The sequence below is a fragment of the Parasteatoda tepidariorum genome, chromosome 10, assembly GCF_982258835.1.
Source record: "Parasteatoda tepidariorum strain Cologne lab strain chromosome 10, Ptep-v5.0, whole genome shotgun sequence".
NCBI classification, from domain to species: Eukaryota; Metazoa; Arthropoda; class Arachnida; order Araneae; family Theridiidae; genus Parasteatoda; species Parasteatoda tepidariorum.
The window spans coordinates 55,955,769-55,978,779 of NC_141764.1; the positions used below are offsets into that span (position 1 = coordinate 55,955,769).

General features: G+C 27.3%; 1 protein-coding gene across 2 annotated transcripts in view; it reads left to right on the forward strand.

Moving 5' to 3' along the window:
* The first annotated feature begins 11,382 nt into the window (after positions 1-11,382).
* Positions 11,383-23,011, forward strand: part of LOC107443056 (cell adhesion molecule Dscam1) — a 208,928-nt gene continuing 197,299 nt past the window's right edge. For both annotated transcript variants that reach the window (XR_001583949.3, XM_016056799.3), the window contains exon 1: positions 11,383-12,136. Coding sequence is in view for 1 of the 2 variants with exons in the window: in XM_016056799.3 (XP_015912285.1) it covers positions 12,073-12,136 (64 nt within the window). In the remaining variant the exon portion in view is untranslated. The remainder of the gene's footprint in view (positions 12,137-23,011) is intronic.

Here is a 23,011-nt window from a genome sequence, read left to right on the forward strand (position 1 = left end):
AATACATGAGAAATAATAATTTACTTCACTATGCATCAATGTAAGAGCGTAAATAAATGAAAGTACAAACTTGCACTTTCTTACGTGCTTGTATTTTTTGTACACAGACCTCTACTTTTGTATACAAAATCTTCATCTTATCGATTCTAGCTTTTCCATCATTTAATTCAGCATGCCAAATTAAATAAGAAAATTTACATTGCAAGTTCTGATATTTAATTATGTCAAATGGAATGATTTTATAGTTAAAAACTCGTGGAACATTTAAACAAATGTTCAAATTACTCGTGTGACATATCATTCAATTCAACGCAAAAAAATACACTTGAAAAATATCTCACTTATTAAGATAGCAATACCATATGCATGAATATGTACAATTAAAAGGTTTTACTTTTCTGAACTAAAGCCTTTATAATATCTTAACCATTCGTCTGATCGCTTATGGAATTGGTCAGATTCAGCGTAAAAAATAAATATAGAACAATTTCTCCACCCTGTTTAGAAGAAATTCAATTAATTCCCTCAAACTACTAATGCTTCCATAAAAAAAGTGGAAGAGGAGAACAGAGGAAAGTAAAAAGAAACTCGCTTGTTGATAGAGTTTTGACATAAAATCACACCATCTTAAACATGTCTGTGAAAGTTGCAAAGTAGTTATTTAAATAATCTTGGGTAAGCATTTTAGTTTTTATGAACATTCGTTAAATGTTCCTGCTATTAACATTATTAATAGATGATTTGCTGCATATAAATTGCAGACATTACGTATAATTTCCTATGACATTTAATTCGCATCTAATAATGAGCATACAAACCTAACAATGAAGTGATTCAATAGATTTTTAGAACTTAAGACATCATGTATGAAAAAATAAAAAATTATAGGTTTAAAGGCAGTAAGAAGTCGATAAAAGCTAAAAGACATTGTGTAATACCCATGTAACTATTCTTTAGAATGCTTAAGGAACTTAGAATATCGATTGATGGCCACTGGAACCCCATAATTTTTCTTTAGAAAGAGAAGATCGTCTCTCCGCTGAAAATCGTTGCGAAAATCTATGCAAAATTGAAGTCGTTCTTCTTTGGATTATTTCCGTTTTTCTTCATATTCTTTTTATATCTTTTTCTTCTTTACCATTTACTTCCAAATCTAAAACGATGTCGCTGCATTGATTTCCCTTGGATCGAAAATGCCACATGAGAAGAAATTGGCATCAATCACTGTGACTTCTTTTCCTTTGAATTATTGATTTCTTTTTCTTTTTGAAGTGCAGGGAAAAGTTTTGAATAACTTTATCAAGCCATGAGGATTCTTAACTTTGAAGGAGGATTTGCTTTCATATTTAAAATGCATCATGGTTTTTGAAGTTTAATAGTATTGGAAAGCTGTGACATTCGTGCCTAAACCAATATTTTATTTAGCCGAAATTCGGTCATGAAAAGCTAGAGTCAAAGAAAGAATCGGAAAATTATTTGAACTCAGTTTGGGACATTTTCATTCATGTTTGATGAAGTAATATTGGAAATGGTTTGCAAGAATATAAACATTACGTTGCTCGCAGAGATTTTGTGGTACAGAAATAGTGAATTATGCAAGTCATTTTTAGAACCAAAAAAATAATCTGTTGATGAACAGAGGGGTGAGGAATCATTACGTTTCAGAAATAGAAAAAAAAGACTGTCAAAAGATTTCAAAGCTAAAGGGAAAAGGAATAAAATTGAGTTTAGACAGGATATAAAACGTGATTTACCCGAAACCTGAAAGGAGATAGACGTATTAACCGGTCGACCATTTTGCCCATTCCAAAAATAAATTTGAAAATGGTTAATATTTAAATATTATCTTAGTTTTCGCATTTGTAATTAGTTATTTCTTTATATTCATTTATTACATTAAAATAAATTGAAATATTCTCAAATGACTCTGACGCGATGATAACGTCGCAAATGGTAAATGGGATAATACGTAAGTACCAAAAAATATTAAAATAAATTTTTTTATTCAAAAATTTTAAAATCATTCATGAAGAAATGATTTTCAGAAGTCCCTTAGAAGGGCGAGAACAGAGACTTTCGTGGTGAACACAATCTCAAAAAAATCTAACCATTAAATTTTATTTAAATTTCACGTATTTCTCAGTTATAAAATTAATTATCAATAAAAAAAATGAAAAAAAAAACGTTTATAAGAACAAAACCTGAGATGTTGATCAGAGCTCCATGAAAATTGCGATTTTCGTAAAAATTCATACAATTTAAGATAATAAAAAACATTCCACTTAAATAGAAAATTTTTTCCTCTAACAATTATTCAGTTCTAACTAAAAAAAAACTCAGAAAAAGTTTTAATAAGATAACAGCATTAGTATGCTTATGGCTTAGTCCCTTCACTTGTAGGAAGTATGACTTAGTAGAATAATTAAAGCACAATAAGCAAAACTGTTTTTCTTTATTTTTATCTTATTTTATTTTATCACCGTCATTGAACAGCCGACTCAATTTTGAGTTTTCGACTACCAATATTTAACTCCATAATGCAAGTTTAACCCTATCCATAAGATTCAAAAGACAAAAGGGACTTCTTGATCAAATATTGACTGAAATTTGCTTTCATGGAAGACATTTTTATGGATCTAACCGACTTTTGCGTAACATTGAGAGGAAAACCACGAAAATCTCACATGCTTAGCCTGACGGCAAGGGGACTCCAACTCATGTTCCGCCCACCATTAAGTATATATTTACGTCAGCAGTGTGGTCTGTGCTAGCTATTCACATCGACTAACGATCATTGGGAGGCAAGCTCTCTGTTCCCTGATGTCTGATTTAAAATTGATGGATTAACTATAATTAAATATAAAATTTTCACGTCTTTTGTCATAAGTAAATTGCTTGTTCATATGCGCTGGAGTGACACAAAAAATATACTTTGTCTTTGGTAATTTTTGTCCCTAGGTTAAAGAAATGAACCAATAAAGGATGCGTTTTATATGCATCACGGTTATGAGACTGGCATTATCAAGCACTTAAATAAATGCTGTTTGTCATATGCAAATTACATCAATACATAAGCAGTGTAAATATGGTTATCTTTTTTACGCAGGTGTGGCGCAATTAATTAAAAAGTAAAGCAGCTCTCATCGCAAAAGAGATTTTCCTTAAAATGTAATTTTTCAATAGAATTATATGTCAGGACACAAACGTTTGTTATCATCGCAGCACACCTGGCAATATGTCTAGAAAGACGAAAAAATGAAAAATATTTTTGCATGTGGTATAAAAGAGCTTTGAATTTAATGCATCGAAGTCAAATCTATGTGTTTTTGTAAAGCTATGCAAAGTATAATTTAATATGTCGTGATTGTTATTTTAATGTATTAAAATAACAATGGAGCAAATAATAATCATAGATCTTTGTCAGTTATTAAGGCAAACATTTTGTTATAAAAGATTTTCTTAAATAATTGCTTTATTTTAGTAATGTAGTGTTATTTAGTTATTCGCTGAAACAAAACTTAAATCAGATTTATTTAGACCAATTTAATTCTAGAAAAATAAAAAAATTAATACTTGTAAGAAAAGAAAAAGAATGATTAAAACAATTTGCCATTAGATTCTGAAACAAAAATGACTGTAATTTAAATTGGTGTTTTTAAAATCGCAGTTTATTTTACTATTTATCAAATCATTTTTTTTTAATTTCGAAAATGATGTTATTGATATAAAAATAATATATTTCAAAAACTATTTTGCGCGAGTCTTACTATTTTGTATTGATTCCTTTTTTAACAATATTATCTGGATTTAAAGCTGTTTCATCTAAGAATTATTTATTAAAAAATGTTAAAATCATTCTCCGGAAAACATATCCACCATATTTTAAAAAAATCATAATTGTTTCAAATTCAAAGTTTAGTGCATACTTGGTTTTACCAATAACTTGTTTTTAGCATTAAATTTTGATTAAATGAATACATTGATTTTAAATCGATTTGTTGTTTTATCCACTATTATATATTATGCATAAGTAGAAGAGTAAATATGTTTTAAAATAATTATATATATCCACAAAGTATTTTTATCATCAGCTTTTCATTTTAATGTCTTCAAAAAACTGCACTATTATGAAACTTTTCGAATCGATAACCAGAGGGGAAATTAAAAGAAAAATCTCTTTTTTTTAACCCTTTATCAAACAAAACAAAAGAAATCAGCTGATCAGCAACTGCATTCTGGTCGACGAAAATGAAACCAACATTTGAATATTACTAGCTGTTTAACTGCTTACGCGGAATAAACACAGGTCACCTCGCACTAAACACATTGCTGACGTAACAATATCCTCTGTGGTAGGCGGATCATGGGTTAGAGTCTTCTTACTGTCAGGCTAACCGTAGGAGGCTCTCGTAGTTTTCCTTTCTATGCAACACAAATGCGGGTTAGTTTCATAAAAAAGTCCTCCAAGAAGACAAAGTTTCTCCCAGTACTTGTTTCAGGTGTTCCCTTGTCTTCTCGATTGGGTTCGAAATCACAAGGCTACGGAGTTAAGCATTGGTAGTCATAAACTCAAAATTGGGTCAACTGCTCAACGACGGTTATATAATAAAATAAAATACAGTGAACTCTCACTTATGCACCGGTGTAAGGGGCCAACAGAAAAAAGCGCATAAGTGAAAGAGACGCATAAGTGAAAAATTTCAAAATTCCAAAACGCTACGTGAATTGCAGTGGCAATATGAATAAATGCATTTCTGAAGATCAAATGTATATATTTATACTGTTTCGGTATTTACTATAGTTATACAAAGAAAAAATTTAACATACCTAAAGCCAATTTAATTTCCTACAAAATAATCCTTAATACATGTTTTTATTTGTTTTTGCCGACGTATTTCAAAATCAATTCTTTCCAGTTCATGTAAATAGGATAAGGGAGTTTCAGAAGCAGAAGTAAATTGTAATTTTTAAGGATAGTGCTTGACGTCATAATATGCTGTACAATAGGTTGTTTGATTGCTACTGTCCCTAAACAGACCACCTCCTTTTACCTCCTCCTCCTCCAGATAACCTCCAGGATGGTCTGAATAAAAAGGGCTGAATAAAGGAACATACCACCACCAAGATGTCCTGACTGCACCTGACTGCAAAAAAGTGATAGCGGTCTCTTTCATCTTTCGTATTCCAGTTGGTTTTTTTTTCTCTAGGTAACAGCAATTGGGAGTAAAATTAACCTCTGGGGCAAGAGGAAGGGTTATTTTCTCAAAAATGAATGGGCTTTCATTGTTGTTGGTGTAACAGATAAGACACCCTATTCGAAGTTGTGGAAAGAATGTCTTTATAGAAACAGCAAAAAGGTCACAGGGAAAAGAAAAGTGAATTATTCAATAGAATCTAACAACATATTTATCTGTAACAAGGATTGCTTATTTGTTTCAACTTTTAATCTAAAAAAAATTTTTTTTTAAAAGGAAAAAATTTTAATGAAAGAAAATATAATGTTAGCCCGAAATTCTGGCGCATGATTGAAAAATTTATTTTTAGAGCAACGCATAAACGACGGATGAACGACGGATCATTATTTTCCTACCAAATGTACAGGGACCCATAAAAATTGCTGTATAAATGAAAAAGGTGCATAAAAAAGGTGGTGCATAAGTGAGAGGTAACTGTAGTTTTATTTTATTTCAAATTCATAACAATAAATATCACATTGCAACTTCAAAATATATCAAAAGACTATCTTATGTACTGCCAGAAATTTTGAAATATTTTGGAGCAATCCGTAGTATAAATATAATGGTTATTAATGTGATGACTATCGAATTACATTAACAGCTAAATCAATTTTTCTTGATCTTATTAACACAGTGGAAACATGTTTAAAATTATAATTTTGTATGGTTAAAGCGAATTTCATCGAAAGTTTGGTTTAAGGAATCGATGGTAGGGTTTAATAAAGTTGAACCTTTTTCCCAAAATGTTAAGTACGATAGATAGTTTAGCGCTTTACAGCAACTTCTTAAGGTAATGTGGCTGAAAATCTGGCTGATAGGATGGTTTATGCTGCGATATTTCTGAAGAGGATTTTCTGAGATTAACAGGAAAAATAATGGTCAAAACTACTAGAATATGTCAAAATTTAACGCGTTTCTGTCTCTAAAGGAACACCGAAAAGCTAGTTAATTTTGACCGAAGTATTTCCGTAATGATTTTGGGAAAAATTACTATTAAATATAGTACTATACTCTTTAAGTACTCTTTGTCTTATTTGTTTTATCCTTGTCTAATTTGAAAAATAAAATCTCGCCAGCAAGCTAAAACCGGCTGTGGATTTATATTACAATTAAAGTAAAAGCAAAAACAATTCTGTTACAATAACTTTACCCACATTGATGAAACTAATTTATGTTATTTTCATTTATTCATAAATGCCCCTTACGACGCTTGCTTGGTTCTTCCACTAAACTCTTCAATTGTGTCAGTATATGCCTCTTAGTTTTGTGAATGATTTCGTAGCATTGTTTAGACGTTATTAATTGATTTTTTCATTTACCCCGTATGAAGAGCGGATATTCAGTTATTACGATAATATAGAACAAAAGTGGTACACAATATAAAAAACTCGGAGAGTCGAAATGTTTTTAAATGCATTTTTTATGAGGAACGTAATATTATATTTTTGATGCTCTTAGTTTGGAATTGAAAATAAATTCTGTGTGATATATAGTTCAAATCCATCAAAAATGCTTCCAATCTACTTGGTTTAGTTTTGCAATCTTGCATTCCCCATTGAATGTTAATTAAAGATCTTGTACAGCTTACTGGAAAACTAAGAAATGTTTTATTTATTAAGTATATATAAACTATCTAATGAAGAAAAAGTTTTATATTTTATAATTCTTTCTCATTTTTGACTAAAAAATGTATTTATTTGTTTTTAAAAAAATGGATGAGCTTTATTCGAGAAGCCTCACTTTCGGTTCTGAAATTCAAGAGGCACAGATATGTAATAAAGAAAAGCATGCCTTTTTTAGAATAGTGCTAGAGTCACAGTTGACAATAAAGGAATATTAAAGTTCCATGCCTGCATTTTTTAGACATGGAATTTCAGATTTATACTTAAGATTTCCTATTTCTTCAAACAAACAGTTCCTTTTTCATTTTCCCTTACAAATAATTCTTTAAAATTTTGAATTTGAAAAGTAATGTTTATCTTTGGTTTAATTAATATAGAATGAAAATAATAGTTCTACTATTAAATAAAATATCAAAAAGAAAAAGCAAATTATAATAGGAATGATAATAAAAATGATAAGGAAAAGGAGAAAAAAAAACACCTATTATGTTATAAAAGAGGATAATAAAAACGCCATCAATCATATTGCTGTCCTTGAATACTTCAATTCGTATTTTTAACAAAAAATCACTTTTTCCTTATGTTTATTTTTTTTCTGTCTCAAATGTTATGTTCTAAAGGGAGCAGCTGTCTTTTATTTAAATTATAAAACATTGCATGCAGTATGGTAAATGCAAACTGCACGTTTTTCAAATTTAAATTCAAACTGCATGTCGCTTAGAATTCATAATTGAAATGATACTCCCTTAATCTAGTTTTATTTCCAGAGTTTACGGTAAATATATTTTCAAATCGTATTTCAGCGTCAGACGTGCAGTTAAGATTCATGATAGTTACAAAATAACTATTTTTGTATTTGATATACAACCATTTTAATTGTTTGGTATAAAATTACTTTAATTAAATGTCTACTAACGTGTACACAGTCCTATCAATATTTGAACTTTTAAAAATTGCAAACTTCAACTCCCAAGTAAACATATTCTTTATTTTGTGTAAAGAATAATTTTTTAAGGAATTGATAAAAACAAGCAAAATAAATAAAAAGGTTTTAAGAAAACTTAAAATCAAAATTTCATAAGAAAAAACTTTCATTTGGTATATCTTGAAGTAAAAAAAAAGAAGAGAGATTTCTGTCAACAAAAGATTTTCGCTTCAGTTGCTCCCTTAGTGAGCATCATTGTTTCGAGATGAGTTGGTAAATTCCATCATTCTTTCTCCATCTAATCCTAGTGAGATTCAATTGTTACATGAAAACAAAAGCTCTTTCTCTGGTGAGAGAATGAAGAAAACACATATAATAATAAAATCACTCAAAAGTTTTAAAATAAAAGCTAAAACCTAACGAGAATTCTTCTTCGTCAAGAAGAAGACATGATATTGTTGGAAACACGGTTAGTTTTATCATGGGTGGATATAAATTTAATATATTTTTTGCTATCAGTGAGAAGTTGAAATAGGTTTCAATAATTATGCCGGAAGTAATTGAAAATGATCAGTTAAGTGAAACAAAAATTTATAAAGGCTTAGAAAGTTTTGAGCAGATTTTAAAAGACTTGACTTTGAACGGAATGGATAAAATACTTGACTTTGAACGGAATGGATAAAATACTAAATTTTTTGAAGATTAATTCATGATAGTTATTCATTAAAATAGAAAGTAAGCATTAAAACAAAAAAAATAGTTTCAACTAAAGCAAACAGCTAATAAGAAATCTTAATCATGATGAAACGTATTTTTAGAAACATGTTTGCAATGTTATCAGGATAGTATAAAATTTAATGTATTTTGCTACCTGTGAGAAGTAGGCATTAATAATTAAATTCAAAGTAATGGAAAATGATCAGTTAGGTAAATGTAACACTTTTCAGGGGCTGGAAAAATATGAACAGTTTTCATCAGACTTGATATTTGTTTTGTTGAATGAGATATTAAATTTTTAAGAACTTATTTATTATAGTTACGTCAGCACTTCCTCATCAAGAAGAATGGTTAGTTTTCTTATGAGTGGATGTAAATATTATTTTCACTTTGCTATCTGTGAGAAGTAGGCATCAATGCAATTTATTCCGAAGTAATGAAAAATGACCAGTTAAGAGTAAAAAAATTTACTCAAAATCTAAAAAAAATTGGACATTTTTAATGAGACACGATTTTTGATTTGATGAATATGAGGCTAAATTCTAAAGTATGTGTATAATATAGTTAATTACGTTTAAAAAATATTAAGACAAAAATAATTCCTTTAAAATATGAAACATTATGTATATATATATATAAGATGCTGATGCTTCAAAAAAAATTTTTCTCGTGTGAGAAGGGATGAATTTATATTTTTAAATCTGAAGAAATTTTTTAGGTACTTAAAAGTAGGTTAGAATTTATCAGGTAGCAAAGTCTTATAATTTGAATTTATCATAGATTTTCTGCTAACCAAAGCTTTATAATACGCTCATATTTTAAAAAAATAAAGATTGAAACTAAATAAATACATAGCTAAATTCGCACTCTTATGATTCTATTACTATATAAAGCATGGTCAAGAAAAAAAATCTAAATTTGGTGCAAAAATTTTCAAAAGCAAAAACTCTTGAAAGTTGGATAAAATTAGGCAATTCTGATATAAAATATAGTTTCACAAAATTGGTATACAATCAGATTGAATCTATCCATTCGCGTAAATGTTATTACTTTAATTTTTTTTTTACTCTTACACATTTTATTTTTTAAATTAATTGATAGTATTTTCTTTTTTTTTAAAAACTTTATTATTGAGAATTCTTTTGTAAATCATAGTTATTTATTGAAAGAATTAGTTATTAAAATTTTCATGCAGTAGTTTTTTTATATTTATTGAAAAATTATCTAGTAGAAAAATACCTGTTTTTGTACACTTTCTCTTGATTTAACTTCTAACACATGCGAAAATTTAAAATTTAAATTTTAAAAAAATCAAATGAAAAGTAATTTATTAACAGATTTTTAAAACTTGAGCTCTAGTCACACATGAAATTAATTTAAGATTCTTTATTGCAAATTAAAATTTTTATAAGTGAGTAAAATGTTTTGTGTGCTTTAACAATATAATCATGTTATATTGTAAAAACAATATAATCACATATAACATGATTGCAATATAATCATATTGTATGCTATATTGTAATATAATCATGTGTAAAAATATAATAATTTTGCAATACAATATAATCTGTGCTCTTATAATATAAGCTAGAATTGATATTAAATTATTTATTCATTTTTATATAATATTTCATGATACGTTTTTTTTTACCTGTCTTAAACTAAATGTATTCAAGTCATTAAAAAAGTACAAATTTAGTCAAGTTGTCTAATTTGGTAAAAAAGAATAAAAAACAATTATTTCCAATTTTTAACTCTACAAATCTCCAAAATTTTGAAATCTGTGGGTTGATTCAGAGCTTAAAATATGTTTCTTTCCTTGCGTTATAAAAGGCTAAACGCTTTTGCACTTTACGCAATCTCTTAAAAATCTTAATGTACCAAAAATCATGATAAAAAATTAACACTTACAAATTATGCTAGTAAATCACAACTAATTTTTAATTAGTACATTTCGCTCATGAGCTGTAATAGCGGCACAACTAAAAAGAACACGCATTTTGGACTAAGAACAGGTGTAAATATGAAAATACACATTTGTTTCAGTAGCATGATTGCACAACTCATAATTCAACTTGAAGGTATTTAGCAAACTAAAGCATTTCCTATGCATTTACCTTAGCAATGAAAACTTTAAGCCCACTTATATCAAAACGGGATTTTTTGAGTTGTGCCGCTACTGCAACCAGTGAGCGATTCACTTTTTTATATTTCGAATGCGTCTAAACACACATGAAATTAAGAAATAGATTCTTTTGTAATAAACAAGTTCTTAATCGGTATCTCAAAGATTTAATAGCATTAATATTTTTTTCTCCTGACATTATATACAATTTAAAACTTCGAGACTTCGACAATCAGCAAATCGAATTAAACATTTGGCAATTTGTTTTTGATTTTTTCTGTATAGTAACATATTTATCATTAATATGTACCAGATAGTCAACTGCGGACTCATTTCCGGTCAAATTGCAGGAACTGCGTCATCGGTTTTCATTTTTTATAATATAATAGTTCTAATTAGATATAGGGAACTTTATAGTATTTTTTATACATGAGATTAAAGCAATCTTACTCTATCTTGATTATTAAAAATTGCATACTAATTTTATATTTTTGCGTTACAATAACATGGGATTTGTTAACCATATTTAATATCCTTACCAAAAAAAGTCACTTGATTTAGTATAGAAAATTGTATAATGCTTTCTTTTAAGCTATATTATATTTTAACTTGCTCTTACAATAATCGCAGCACGTAAGCATTTTGTTTTAAAAAAGGCGAAATTAATGCTTAACTTTTCAAAGCTTCAAAGAAAAAAATTGCTTGAAGTGAAAAATGCTTTTGAATGCAAAAAAAGAAGAAAAAAATAGAGGGAGAGAGCGCCACCTGCGCAACTCTGTTTTGGCATGCAACTCGTGTTTTACAAGACAAAAATCAACAAAAATTTCAAAATTGAAGACTTTCAGTCAAATGAAAAAGGAAAACTGTAAGCAAAAACCTGAGAAAAAAACAAATGCCTAATACCGCTGACGCATAACAAGAGGCTCAGGATGTGTAAAAATTAAATCCTAACGAATTTTAACGTAAACATGACAGAAGAGCCTCTTTTGCGCCCTTTTCAGTCGAAGCAGGGCGCTCAACGGGTGGTAGTGGGAAAGGCATGCCAGAAGCAAAAGTGAACAATATCACTTCCGTAAGGCAGCGAATAAAACAGTCCTACTGCGCACTAAATGCAGGGGCGCATGCTCTTCCCGCCTTTTAATGATATACGGAGATTCCCGCTTCCTTTCAGACACATTTCAACTTCAGATGACGCCCTGGGAACGGTGAAGTTAACTTCTGACTAAACTAAGTTATTTCGGAAAACTCAGAAACATGTGCTCTTTGTGTTGCCCCAGCACGAGGCAGTATTGAATCCAGTTTAATTATATATATATATAGGTTTATTTAGTATTGTTGTATAGACACTTGTTGGAAATTGAAACGCTTAATGGAATTTTTAAAAAAAATAATAAACCAAATGTTTGTTTTTTTCGTAAGGATTTGAATATCTTTTTCGATTTTGGGATGGAAATTCTTATGAGAAAGTGTTTTGGACAATTTATTTGTTTGTTGGTCATTGCTGTTTTAGGTAAGTAAAGGATGGATCAGTAATTTTTGTTAAATTTAGTTTATTTAAAAAAATCAGATTGTTTTTTCTAGATGGTGCTAGCTCTTAAAATGATAAAAAAAAAGAAATAACTACAACTGAATATACTTAATTTTTAAAACTATGTGCACAGGCACAGCAAATTCGGTTTCATAAAACTTTTACTACTACTATTGATTATGGCGTTGGCAAGTTTATTATTTTTTTTTCCCTGAAAAACTTTCTACTCCATTTCATTTTTCCTATTACATACTTAATATTTGTGTTATTTTGAAAACAAAGGAAATAAATATGAAAGTCGTATCGCAGGCACATGAGAAAAACTATATCTCTATCTAGAATATAAAAAAAAATTCTGCATTTTCAAAGCTTCATATTAAAATTAAAATAGCGTATTTTGAGCAATGTTTTCATTAGTAACTGATGAAATAGAAGTCCTGGATATTAAATTTTCAAGACATTGCTCAAAACTATTTTAATATTGTGAATAAGCGCGTTTTGTTACGTTTATACATTGCTTTTCTATCACGTACAATTTAAATTCTACATCTAAACTTACCTCATTATTTATTATAAATAGATATTAAATAATTAAAAGCTAAAAAAAACATAACATATGAGTGACTGAATGTTTCTATGTTTTCTTTAAAAAATACAACTCTTTTTACTGCAGTTGAAAAATTTAATTAATTTCCGAAAGTAATAATAACCTCAGTATTATTAAAATTATTTAAAATGCCATTTAATAATAATTTAAATGCATTATTATTGGAAATTGTATGAATCTCATGCATAAAGTGATACAATCGTAAGCCGATATGATCAGAGAATAAACGAATATTTAAGATAAACCAGATTAAATTAATTACCTGTTAATTTTTGTACTTCAGTAAAATCAATTAGTTTGTTAATCACAATAAGCTGGAGTAAACTGTTAGTCGAAACTATTATTTTCATGCAATTACTTTTAAAAATTAGTGTTGTCTTCATATACAATATATTTCTCATTTTTTTTAAACATTTCATATACATATATTTTCTTATTTCTTATGCATATATTTATTCTAATTTCTTATACATATATTTACTCTAATTTCTTATACATATATTTATTCTAATTTCTTATACATATATTTATTCTAATTTCTTATACATATATTTGTTCTAATTTCTTATAAATATTCGTACAATTTTATAAAAGTAGCAATTAAATCAAACATTAATAGGTCCCACATTTTTTACTGTTTTCTGACTAAACTTTCTAAGATATAATTTCGAGATTTTGTCTTCAAATTACTCTAATTTGATAATCGAGAACCAGTATCTGTCAAAATAAATACATGTTGGGTTAAGAGAAGCTTATTTTTGTATCTGATTTCGCTACTTAATTACTAGTTAGCTCTAATTAAAAGGATACGTTTGGCGTGTCTCTTGAACCGCGAAACCTGCATAGATCAGATGTTTGATAATTATGTTATTCGTTTAGTGGTAAGTATTTTTCCACTGTATGTTTTGCTTTACCCCTTTAAATTATTACCCGATTTTGTAAGAGAAATAGAAGAAAATTTATTTGGTTTTCTTAATTTGTTTATTCTTTTTCAAATTGAAACAAAAAATCGTTATAGTTTATCGCAAGATAGTAATTTCAAAACAACGTAAAATGTTTCCTATTCCGGTTAAGAAGTAATTTTATAATTGCATTCTTAATTTCTGAAAAAATATGATATTAATAAAAATTAACTTAAAGTATCACTTATCAATTAAATTCTAATTTAAAAGCAATTTAATTTAATGAAGTAAAAAAGTTTGTAGTTTTTTGTTGTGATTTTTGAAATTGTTATAAAGTTTAAAAGTTTCAATATTTACAAATTTTATCCAGACTTTAATCCCTATATTCTGTATATATGACAAAAAAGTCTAAAAATCAAGAATAAGAAAATAAAAATTTAAACTTTTGTAGACATCCGCAGCAGTCGCATAATAAATAAAGCATTACAAATAAAATATATTTCACTGAGGTAAGATTTATTTGATTTTAAAAAACTTACTAACTTATGAAGTAAGTAATACGATTTTTTTAATTGAGACTAAATAAATTTTTAGAAGAAAAACTCTTAAATTTTTAGAGAATATATAATTTTTAACTGTTTTCGGCAAGCAGGGATAGATTGAAATTAGATTCGCTTAGAAATTACAGTAATGTTTGTTAGATTAGTGATTCAGTGATGTTATGGTAGTTATTACAGTAAAAATTACGGTGTGTTTGGTTTTTTGTTCCGCTACATGTTCCGGTGGAAGTTGATTTTACGGTATAAACTACCAGCACCATGATTGTTAGTACTTTTACTGTAATTTGATCAGGAACGTTTTACAGAAAATATATTATTTAGTTCTCTCCAAAGTTTTGTTCATATTCAGTTCACTGTACTTTTTATTGTGCGTATTTTGATTAGAACCAAATTTAAAAACAATTAATGGGTCACGTCTTGTTAACCTGAAGAATGAGGGTCAAATTTGCTTAACTTATAATTTTAAGAAACAAATGACGTTTTTTAAGTGTTGAGCAAATCTTTTCGATTGAATTCTTTTGAATTATTCATTTCATAAACATCATTACATAAATTTACGAAATATGCTTTGTTTGAGATTTTGGAACAATATATAATCCTGGTTTATCAATTAATTGTATGTAATAATATAGATTAAATTAATAATATTAAATGTTAAATGATTAGTTTTTTAAAACTAATTTAAGTTCTCTACGATTTTTGTATCATTTTGGTATCATTTTCTTGCTATTTAAACGTATATAATATTTGTATGAATTCACACAAAATGAAATTAGTTTTTACTACACATTTACAAAAAATAAAAATTAACATAATACAAAAATAAAATAAAAAAATCCTTGACATAGATTTCAAAATGGACTCTTATTTCGAAATTATTCGATAATTCTTGTAAAACAGATAAAAATTATTTATTTTAAGAGTACATTTTAAAAATATTTTTTCCCAGAATTTTTAACTTGATAAGTCTTTTAGTATTCATTAAGTGAATAATTTTAATACAAAAATTAAATGTATCAAAAAAATAATGTTTTTTAGAAATCCTAGTTTGAGAAATCTAGGTCACTGATAGAAAATAAATTACATTTAATAATACACTAAAAATTTGGTACATATGATTCATTATATTATTCATTTCTTTTAAACACCTTTGAATCTTCTCTTTTGCTTCAATCCGCAATCCAACCCTCGTGATTAATTCTCCTTCATTAATTTGTTTTCCTTACAAAGAGATATTTTTCTTTTCAAAAAATGATTTTGTTGATATGTTACGTTTGGTCTCTTAGTTTACCCGTTAACAACCAATTGCACATTTACCTGGATTTGAAAAATAAATATGTGTACTTGAAGAAATAACTTTAGTATATGAATTAGTACGCAATAAGACGAAACGAATGAGAGGTGATTAAATTTGTGAAAAATAAATAATGATTAGTTTATATCACTATAAATGTTAAATGGAAAATGGTTTTTATCTCTTACTAATAAATAATCTAGTAATTTGAGTATAAATGTTAAGACTTGCATTTGACAAAACCTAATCTCTTTTCCTTTCTTTTTTTTTCACTTTCATCATCAAAAAAGTGCAAGTATATAATATTTTCCCAATATAATAGATAGATAATCTCATTTGAAGCAAAAAGGTGAGAAAACTTTCCTAAAAAAAGCTCTTGAAATTTCAAAACTTTCAAACAAATTGAAATCTGGAAAGAAAACTGAGCTAATTAATAAATGCAAAAGACACTTTCAGTCAACAAAATTTATCTTCATTATACTATATCTGCCCACTGCAGAGTGGTTTACATGGTACTTTTACTACAAGTTTAGCAGTTAATATTTTTCAAGTAACTATAGAAGGTTAATTTTTATTCCATCATACTCATAAAACATTATTGTCAATTTTCTTAAATGTTACAGTTTTTGCGCCGCAAAAGTAATGTAATTTTTAACAATCAACTCAGTGAGCTTTTTAATGCTGAGAAATACTTTATTTTCTTACGGAAATCAAAATACCTACAGTTTTGTAAATACAGATTTCCTACGTAAAGACAAATCAATAAATTTTTCACTTCTTATACCATACATAGAGTTCCTAAATGTGTTTAAAAGGAAATATCATGTTCAGAATTATTTTGGTTAAAAGTGTTTAATTTTAACTTATTATCTACGAAAGATTAAATAATTCAATCAACATAGGATAACATGAATAAGGTCACTTTAACATGAGTTCCAGCTGCGAAATTCATGTAAGCACGGAATGATTGTACTTTTAATGCTCCATATCTAAGCCGAAATCTAGTTTTTTCTGTTCTTATAAATAATATTTCATGTCTTTTTTAATGCATTATATAGGCTCGTAGCATAATGTATGTTATAAGAATATATATCAAAACAATACATTGACTTAAAAAATTATTATTCATATAAAAAACTTAATTATGCTAAATGCATCATGCTGAAAGTATTCTTAAATTAATATTATTTACACTTCTTATACTCTTTCTTTGAAAACTTAACTTGTTTCTAAAAACATTGTTAGTTAAAAGAGTACTAAATGAAAAATGTAGAAAAAAGTAAAACGATATAACGTTTAATAATAATTAAGACTATGTAATACATTAATTCATTTTTCATTTTTGGTTTTAGTTTTAAATATTTGTTAAAAGAATTGTAATAGCTTTATTTGTATAGCACATTTATAATAGCACATTGCTAACATCTCATATTTCCATCAAATGCAAAAAAAATGCCTCAAATTTCGTTTGGTGTCAAAAACAAAAATTTCGATTTTTTTTACTATTACCTTCATTGAGTGTCTTTTGGATAACCAATACTTGCCATTGAGCAAAATATAGGATCATATCCTTTTGAGTTCCAACTTCAAACTTCATGTATAAAGGAATGGCTGTTTTCCTAACATCCGAACTCTTTGCTAAAATCATAATTCCTTCTTTATCATAAATAAAATTTCTTATGTTTAATAGAGAGATTTTATTATTAGTTCCAGTTACAAGTTCATTAAATATTCCATCGTTTGGTTGAAATCTTGGTTTTTTCGTTATTATTTTTAAAATCATACTTTTATCAGTTTATTTTCTTCAAAATAATTTTTCCTGAACGGAAATTCTTTCCATCAAAAACATAATTAGTCCTGATAGAAAAATGAGTACTTAAAGTTGGTATTTGTAAAATACATTTTTAAACATTGGGATACGTAGTTAAACGATATAAATGTTTAATTCGCAGCAGATTTCAAACTTAATAATAAAGCCGATGAAGATGGGAAAGTATTTGTTACTTTCTTAATTACTTAATATGCATTAATCATTTATTTTGATAGGGCATATCATGCTATATATTAAAACCAATTATAGCTAAATGACAGTTTAATATCTTAAAAAGAAAGTTCAGCATCTTTAACTTTTTGTTAAATTACTAAATATGCAAAAACCTTCAGCTGATTTTATTATAAAATGTTTCAAACGTTTCAGACCTCTTCAATAAGAAAATTATATTTCGTTTCTCTTTTGTAAAACCTCTATCAACTTTAAAGGTATTAAGGTGAAACATATATTTTATTTTTCGTAACGAATTTTTGGAAATGGATACAAATATGAGTAAAATATGAATACGAACAAAATGAATACTTACAAATCTGAATACGTAAAAATAAGAGTATTTTAAAGTATCTAAAAGGTTAGTTCCATTTTTCTAAAAAATGTTTTTTGAGGAATGTAAAATTTATTTCGAATTATTTATACAGCTGGTAAAAATGAAGTTTAGAATCATGTCATTTCAGTAAAAAAAAGTTTAAAAAAATAGAAATAGAATTGAAATTTAAAATTTTTTTAAGGAATATATTCGAAGCGCTACTCGATACTTAGGCAGAATCCTTCTTTAAAGATGATTTTTTGTTCAGTTTTTTTTTGCAATAAGTAAATAATATTTAAACAGTTATTTTGTCGATTTCAAATTCATTATTGAATTGAAAGGTATAAAAAGCTATAAATTTTATCTTGCTCTGAACGCTGAGTACCATTCATACAGCATGCGAGTTTTCCTTTTACTTTAAAAAGTTGCTTTAACTTAAGGACTTAACCAGAATCATTAACTTTGTTATTTGTGTTTTAAAAGGCTTTGTTTTGAGAGAAAATATGCTGCAGAAATAATTAAGCAATTTTAAACTTTCTTATATTTTAATTTTTTTTTCGTTTTAATTATCTTAATGAATCCTACTTAACATTCTTTAAGTAATTATAACATTCTTTCTTTTTAAATAGCCAGAAATATTTTTCTTTAAATTCGAACTAAATTATATTTTAAAATTCATTGTTAAAACCTCTTTTTTAAAACAAAAACTCTTTTATTAGCACTTTTTGATTAAAATATCAATAGACTGTTTTGTCATGCTAACTAAAATATTAATAAAATATATGTTTGTTGCTCCAATTTTCGAAAATAATGTTTACTTCAAAATTATTCATGCTGCAATAACTTTTGATGATAATTTTATATAATTTTAATATGTTATATAAGTATACATAATTGGTAAATCCTATAAGTTCTTAACATTAGTAACTATATATCTATACTTTATCTTTTGTTCATATTACCTTTAACAAAGCCTTTGAAATATGGATTTGTACCAAAAGTTTCATTTGACCTAATCTAATTTTTCCAGTTTTATATGCAAAGCATTTGCATGAACAACAAGTAAATAATAATTCCCATTATGGTGTAATTTTATGTAATATATTTTGTTACTTTAAAATTCCATAAATTTGCATCTTACTCATCATTTCTCTTAGATTTAATTTTCGAAATATTTCTTAACCTTCCTTTCTGTTTTCTTAAAAAAAATGGTACAGTTTTCTCTTGATAAATAATGAACCCCAGAACACAAAAAATATCGACAGGAAAGAATATTTGATTGATACAACTACATAAAAATAAAAAATTTTAAACGCAAATTTCTTTTAGAAAAATTATTGTTTCAAATATGTTATAGAAGAATAAATATTTTGATTTTTACATTTTTAAAGCATTTTCGACATCATTAAATGATAAAAAAATTGTTTGACCAGTAGATAGTTGCTGAAACGTAAGGATCATAATTAAAAATAACAAGTTTTATAAAACTTTTTTCCACTTTGGTTGGACTATTACTAATGAGTAGAATTCCCATCAGAATTAAATTCTATTTTTTTCATGTTTAGCTTCATATAGGGTCATTTTAAATGTATTATTCTTGGAAAAATTAATATTTACGGTATATCATTATCATTAAATTGCTTCTGAGAAAATCTAAGAAATTATACACAAAATGAAAGGCATATGCTAATATAACTGAAAAAGATAAAATAACTCTTTTTTTTAAATTTACTATTATAATTTGTCCTTTCCGGTGGCTTTACATTATTACGTTCGGATAACATATTCTCATAGTAGCTCATCCTATCAAATTAAAGATTTACTGTATTCATTTAGCGCGATGCTATTGCTCGAGGTAAACTCAGGAATTTACTAAAATCCCTAATTTTTCCCTGATGTATCCCCTTTGAGGAATCATAAAAAACGTATTTCTGCAATATCGATTACGAAATAGCAAATATAATTATACATTATCGCACAATACTTCTAGAAACAATTAAAACTGCACCAAATACCACAATGCCAGTAGTGCTTATAACAAAACTATTGAAAAATAATTGGCATTAATAATAATTTGGCGATTTTTTATTATTCTATTAGGTAAATTAGAACCATTTCTCTATTAATTTAACTTTTTATTAAAAAATATTTTTTTTTACATCAATTGGTAATTTAAAAAAATATCTCTTTACTGGTGTCAATCATAATATGGCGATTTTTCAGCATTTTAAGCAAGTGAATAAGTACATTTTCTGCATTAACTTCATTTTTTGACACAAAAATTTTGTTTTCATTTCAGTTCGAACTTATTACCAAAATTTATAAGCGTCAATAATAATACTATGAGATTTCGTACTTTACTCCTAAATTTTTTGCAACCATTCTCCATTAATTTTGCTTTTTAGGGCAGAACTTATTTTTTTTTAAATTTTCATTAGTACGCAGTAGCGAAATTGTTCAAGCATCTTCGTCGTTAATAATAATATGACAAATTTGTATTTAATTGAATTTGTATTCTAATTGAATTAGTAGGGGAGAGCGGGGTCAATTGTAACAGGGAACGATTGTGAAGGAGCAAAAATTTCGACTGTCGGGTTCTAGATTTGGTTCCTAGATGGCGCACAAGGTGTATTTAATAAATCTACATGTACACCTCTGCTGGCAACCATTTTTATGAACTTTTGAAAGAGTTACATCCCAAAAGATATTTTCACGCTACGTAAGTACTTTTTTTGGTATTAGAATATTATATTGTAGCAAAGTAATTTTGTTTAAACAAATAAAAATTATTAACCGAATATGTAAGTGGACAATTTAATTAACATTTCAAAAAAAAAGATTAGTTTTGTTAATAAACTAGCATTGCTATTAACAAGTGAAGCTGATATGTCGTCTTCGGGACGATTGTAACAATAAGTAAAGGGACGATTGTAACAGCTGAAAATAAATAATCTTATGTTTACAAACCATTACTTAACTCTTTAAGAACCACCAATAGCTTCATATATCATTTATATTATGTTGCATGTGCATTATTTTATTTGTCACCTTTCACGGCATAAATTAAAATTTTTAACCCCTTAAAGCAAAAAGTTTAGCCCTTTAGGTATCTGCTCATTATTATTTTTACTCCTAAAATATCGCTACTATTTTGATCAATAAAAAAATATATCACAACTATGATAATATGTATAATTAACTACGTTTTAGTTGAATTTATGAACTGTTACAATTGACCCCGTAAGTGGGGACAATTGTAACAAGTGCACGACTGTCAAAAATTGTTCATAACTAATATAATAACATTTAAAATAAGGTATTTATTTTTTCTCTAGTAGAGAATAGTTTACTTTACTCGTCTGTCAATTAATACTAATAACATATTGGATTTTTTGTAAGTTAAAAATAGTTAAGCAAAAATAGTTACAAGTGAAAAGCAAAAATAGTTACAATAGATACCCCACTCTCCCCTTCAATTTTTCAAATAATTTTGCTTTCCAGTACATAACTTATCTACCGTTCAAAAATTGCTGATTTAAAATAATTTAATTTCGGTGAGTTACTAAACCCGTGATTTCACAGAACTGTAGAAATAATAATTCTGGGAATTCTATGTCAATGCATTCATGTTAATCATCGTATTTATCTGACACAACAAAGAAGAAATAATTATATATTGAACAATGAGCAAAATTCTCTTTTTATTATTAATGAGAGCTACGAGATAACAAACATCACCTATGTTATCATTAAAACACTTGACTATATTATATCGAACAGCTGTTTAATTTATATGAATGACGAGTTCTGAGCCAATGAAAAATTTAAATTCTTAAAATGTCTCTCAAGAATGATCTCACTAAAATGTTTGAATGATATTTAGGAACAATGTAAAAATTGTCCCTTTCATTCACTGTACAATTTTCAGGACGCTGACACAAACAGTTCTGATTACATAAGAGATACAGGCGCACAAACGCACTGACAACCTCTTCATTTGTGGTTTAAAAAATTGCAATACACTGTTAGAAATTTTTCGGAAAAAAATAGTTAAATAACAATTTATTTAATTGTTATTTTACCATATGAAAATAAAACAGTTAATTATCCATAAATAAGATGGTTTTCAAGCTGTTAAACGTGAAAAAAAACGCTGATTAACTGTGTTAACCTAATACAGGTAAGCAACCTGAATTTTATCACACCAAATCGAAGTACCTAAGAAAGTCACATAGTTCTTGGAATATGGATAAGTATTACAGCCGAAAGCGTTAATCTGTCGGCTTCATGCTAAACAGTCTCGGAATCTAAGCCAAAGCGAATACGCCGCACTATTTCTTCTATTCCCTTCAATACATGAAGAGTTTTCAGTGTCCTGAACTTCCCAATTAGTGACCTTGGACTATTAGATTACGATTTTCTCATTCACGCATAGATGGCAGCACCATAAAGTTGCTAAATATTCCCCAATGTCCAGTTAAATTTTTTCATGGTTTTGAAACCATGACTGTTGTAAATGGTTACAGAAGAGTATAGTTTTGTATTCGCGGTGTTTTAACGATACTAGTTGTTCATGATTTAAAAATCGTAAATTTAAGAAAGTCTTTCACCGTAAATTTTATGGTTAGTTGAATAAACAGACTCTCGTCGATTATTTTACCGTAATTTTAGAATAAAAATTCTAACAGTGTAGGTCAGGGGTTGCCAAACTTTTTGGATCATCGACCCCTACATAATTTTTCGAAATCCTCATCGACCCCCATAAAAGTAATTTTCTGTTAATTAAAATAAATCTCTATTAGATACTGTGTTTGTACATTTATTTTATGATTTTGAACATTTATTAAAGTAATAGTACATAGTGTAACAATAGTTTTATGAAAAATATATTAATGTTGAAATATAAATACCTTAATATTTATGAAATAATAAGTAATTACATATAAGTAAGCAGAAATCATAAGTAAAGTAACTACGGATTTATTGCTTCTTAATCAATGACATGGGTGTGCCTGGTGTTTTTTTTTTTTTTTTGCAAAGTTTGTTATATTGGGTTCAAAATTGGTCAATTCTAATCTTAAATCCCCTCGAAACTCCACATTTAATTTATTTCCGTTCTTAGTTAAGATTGAATTTA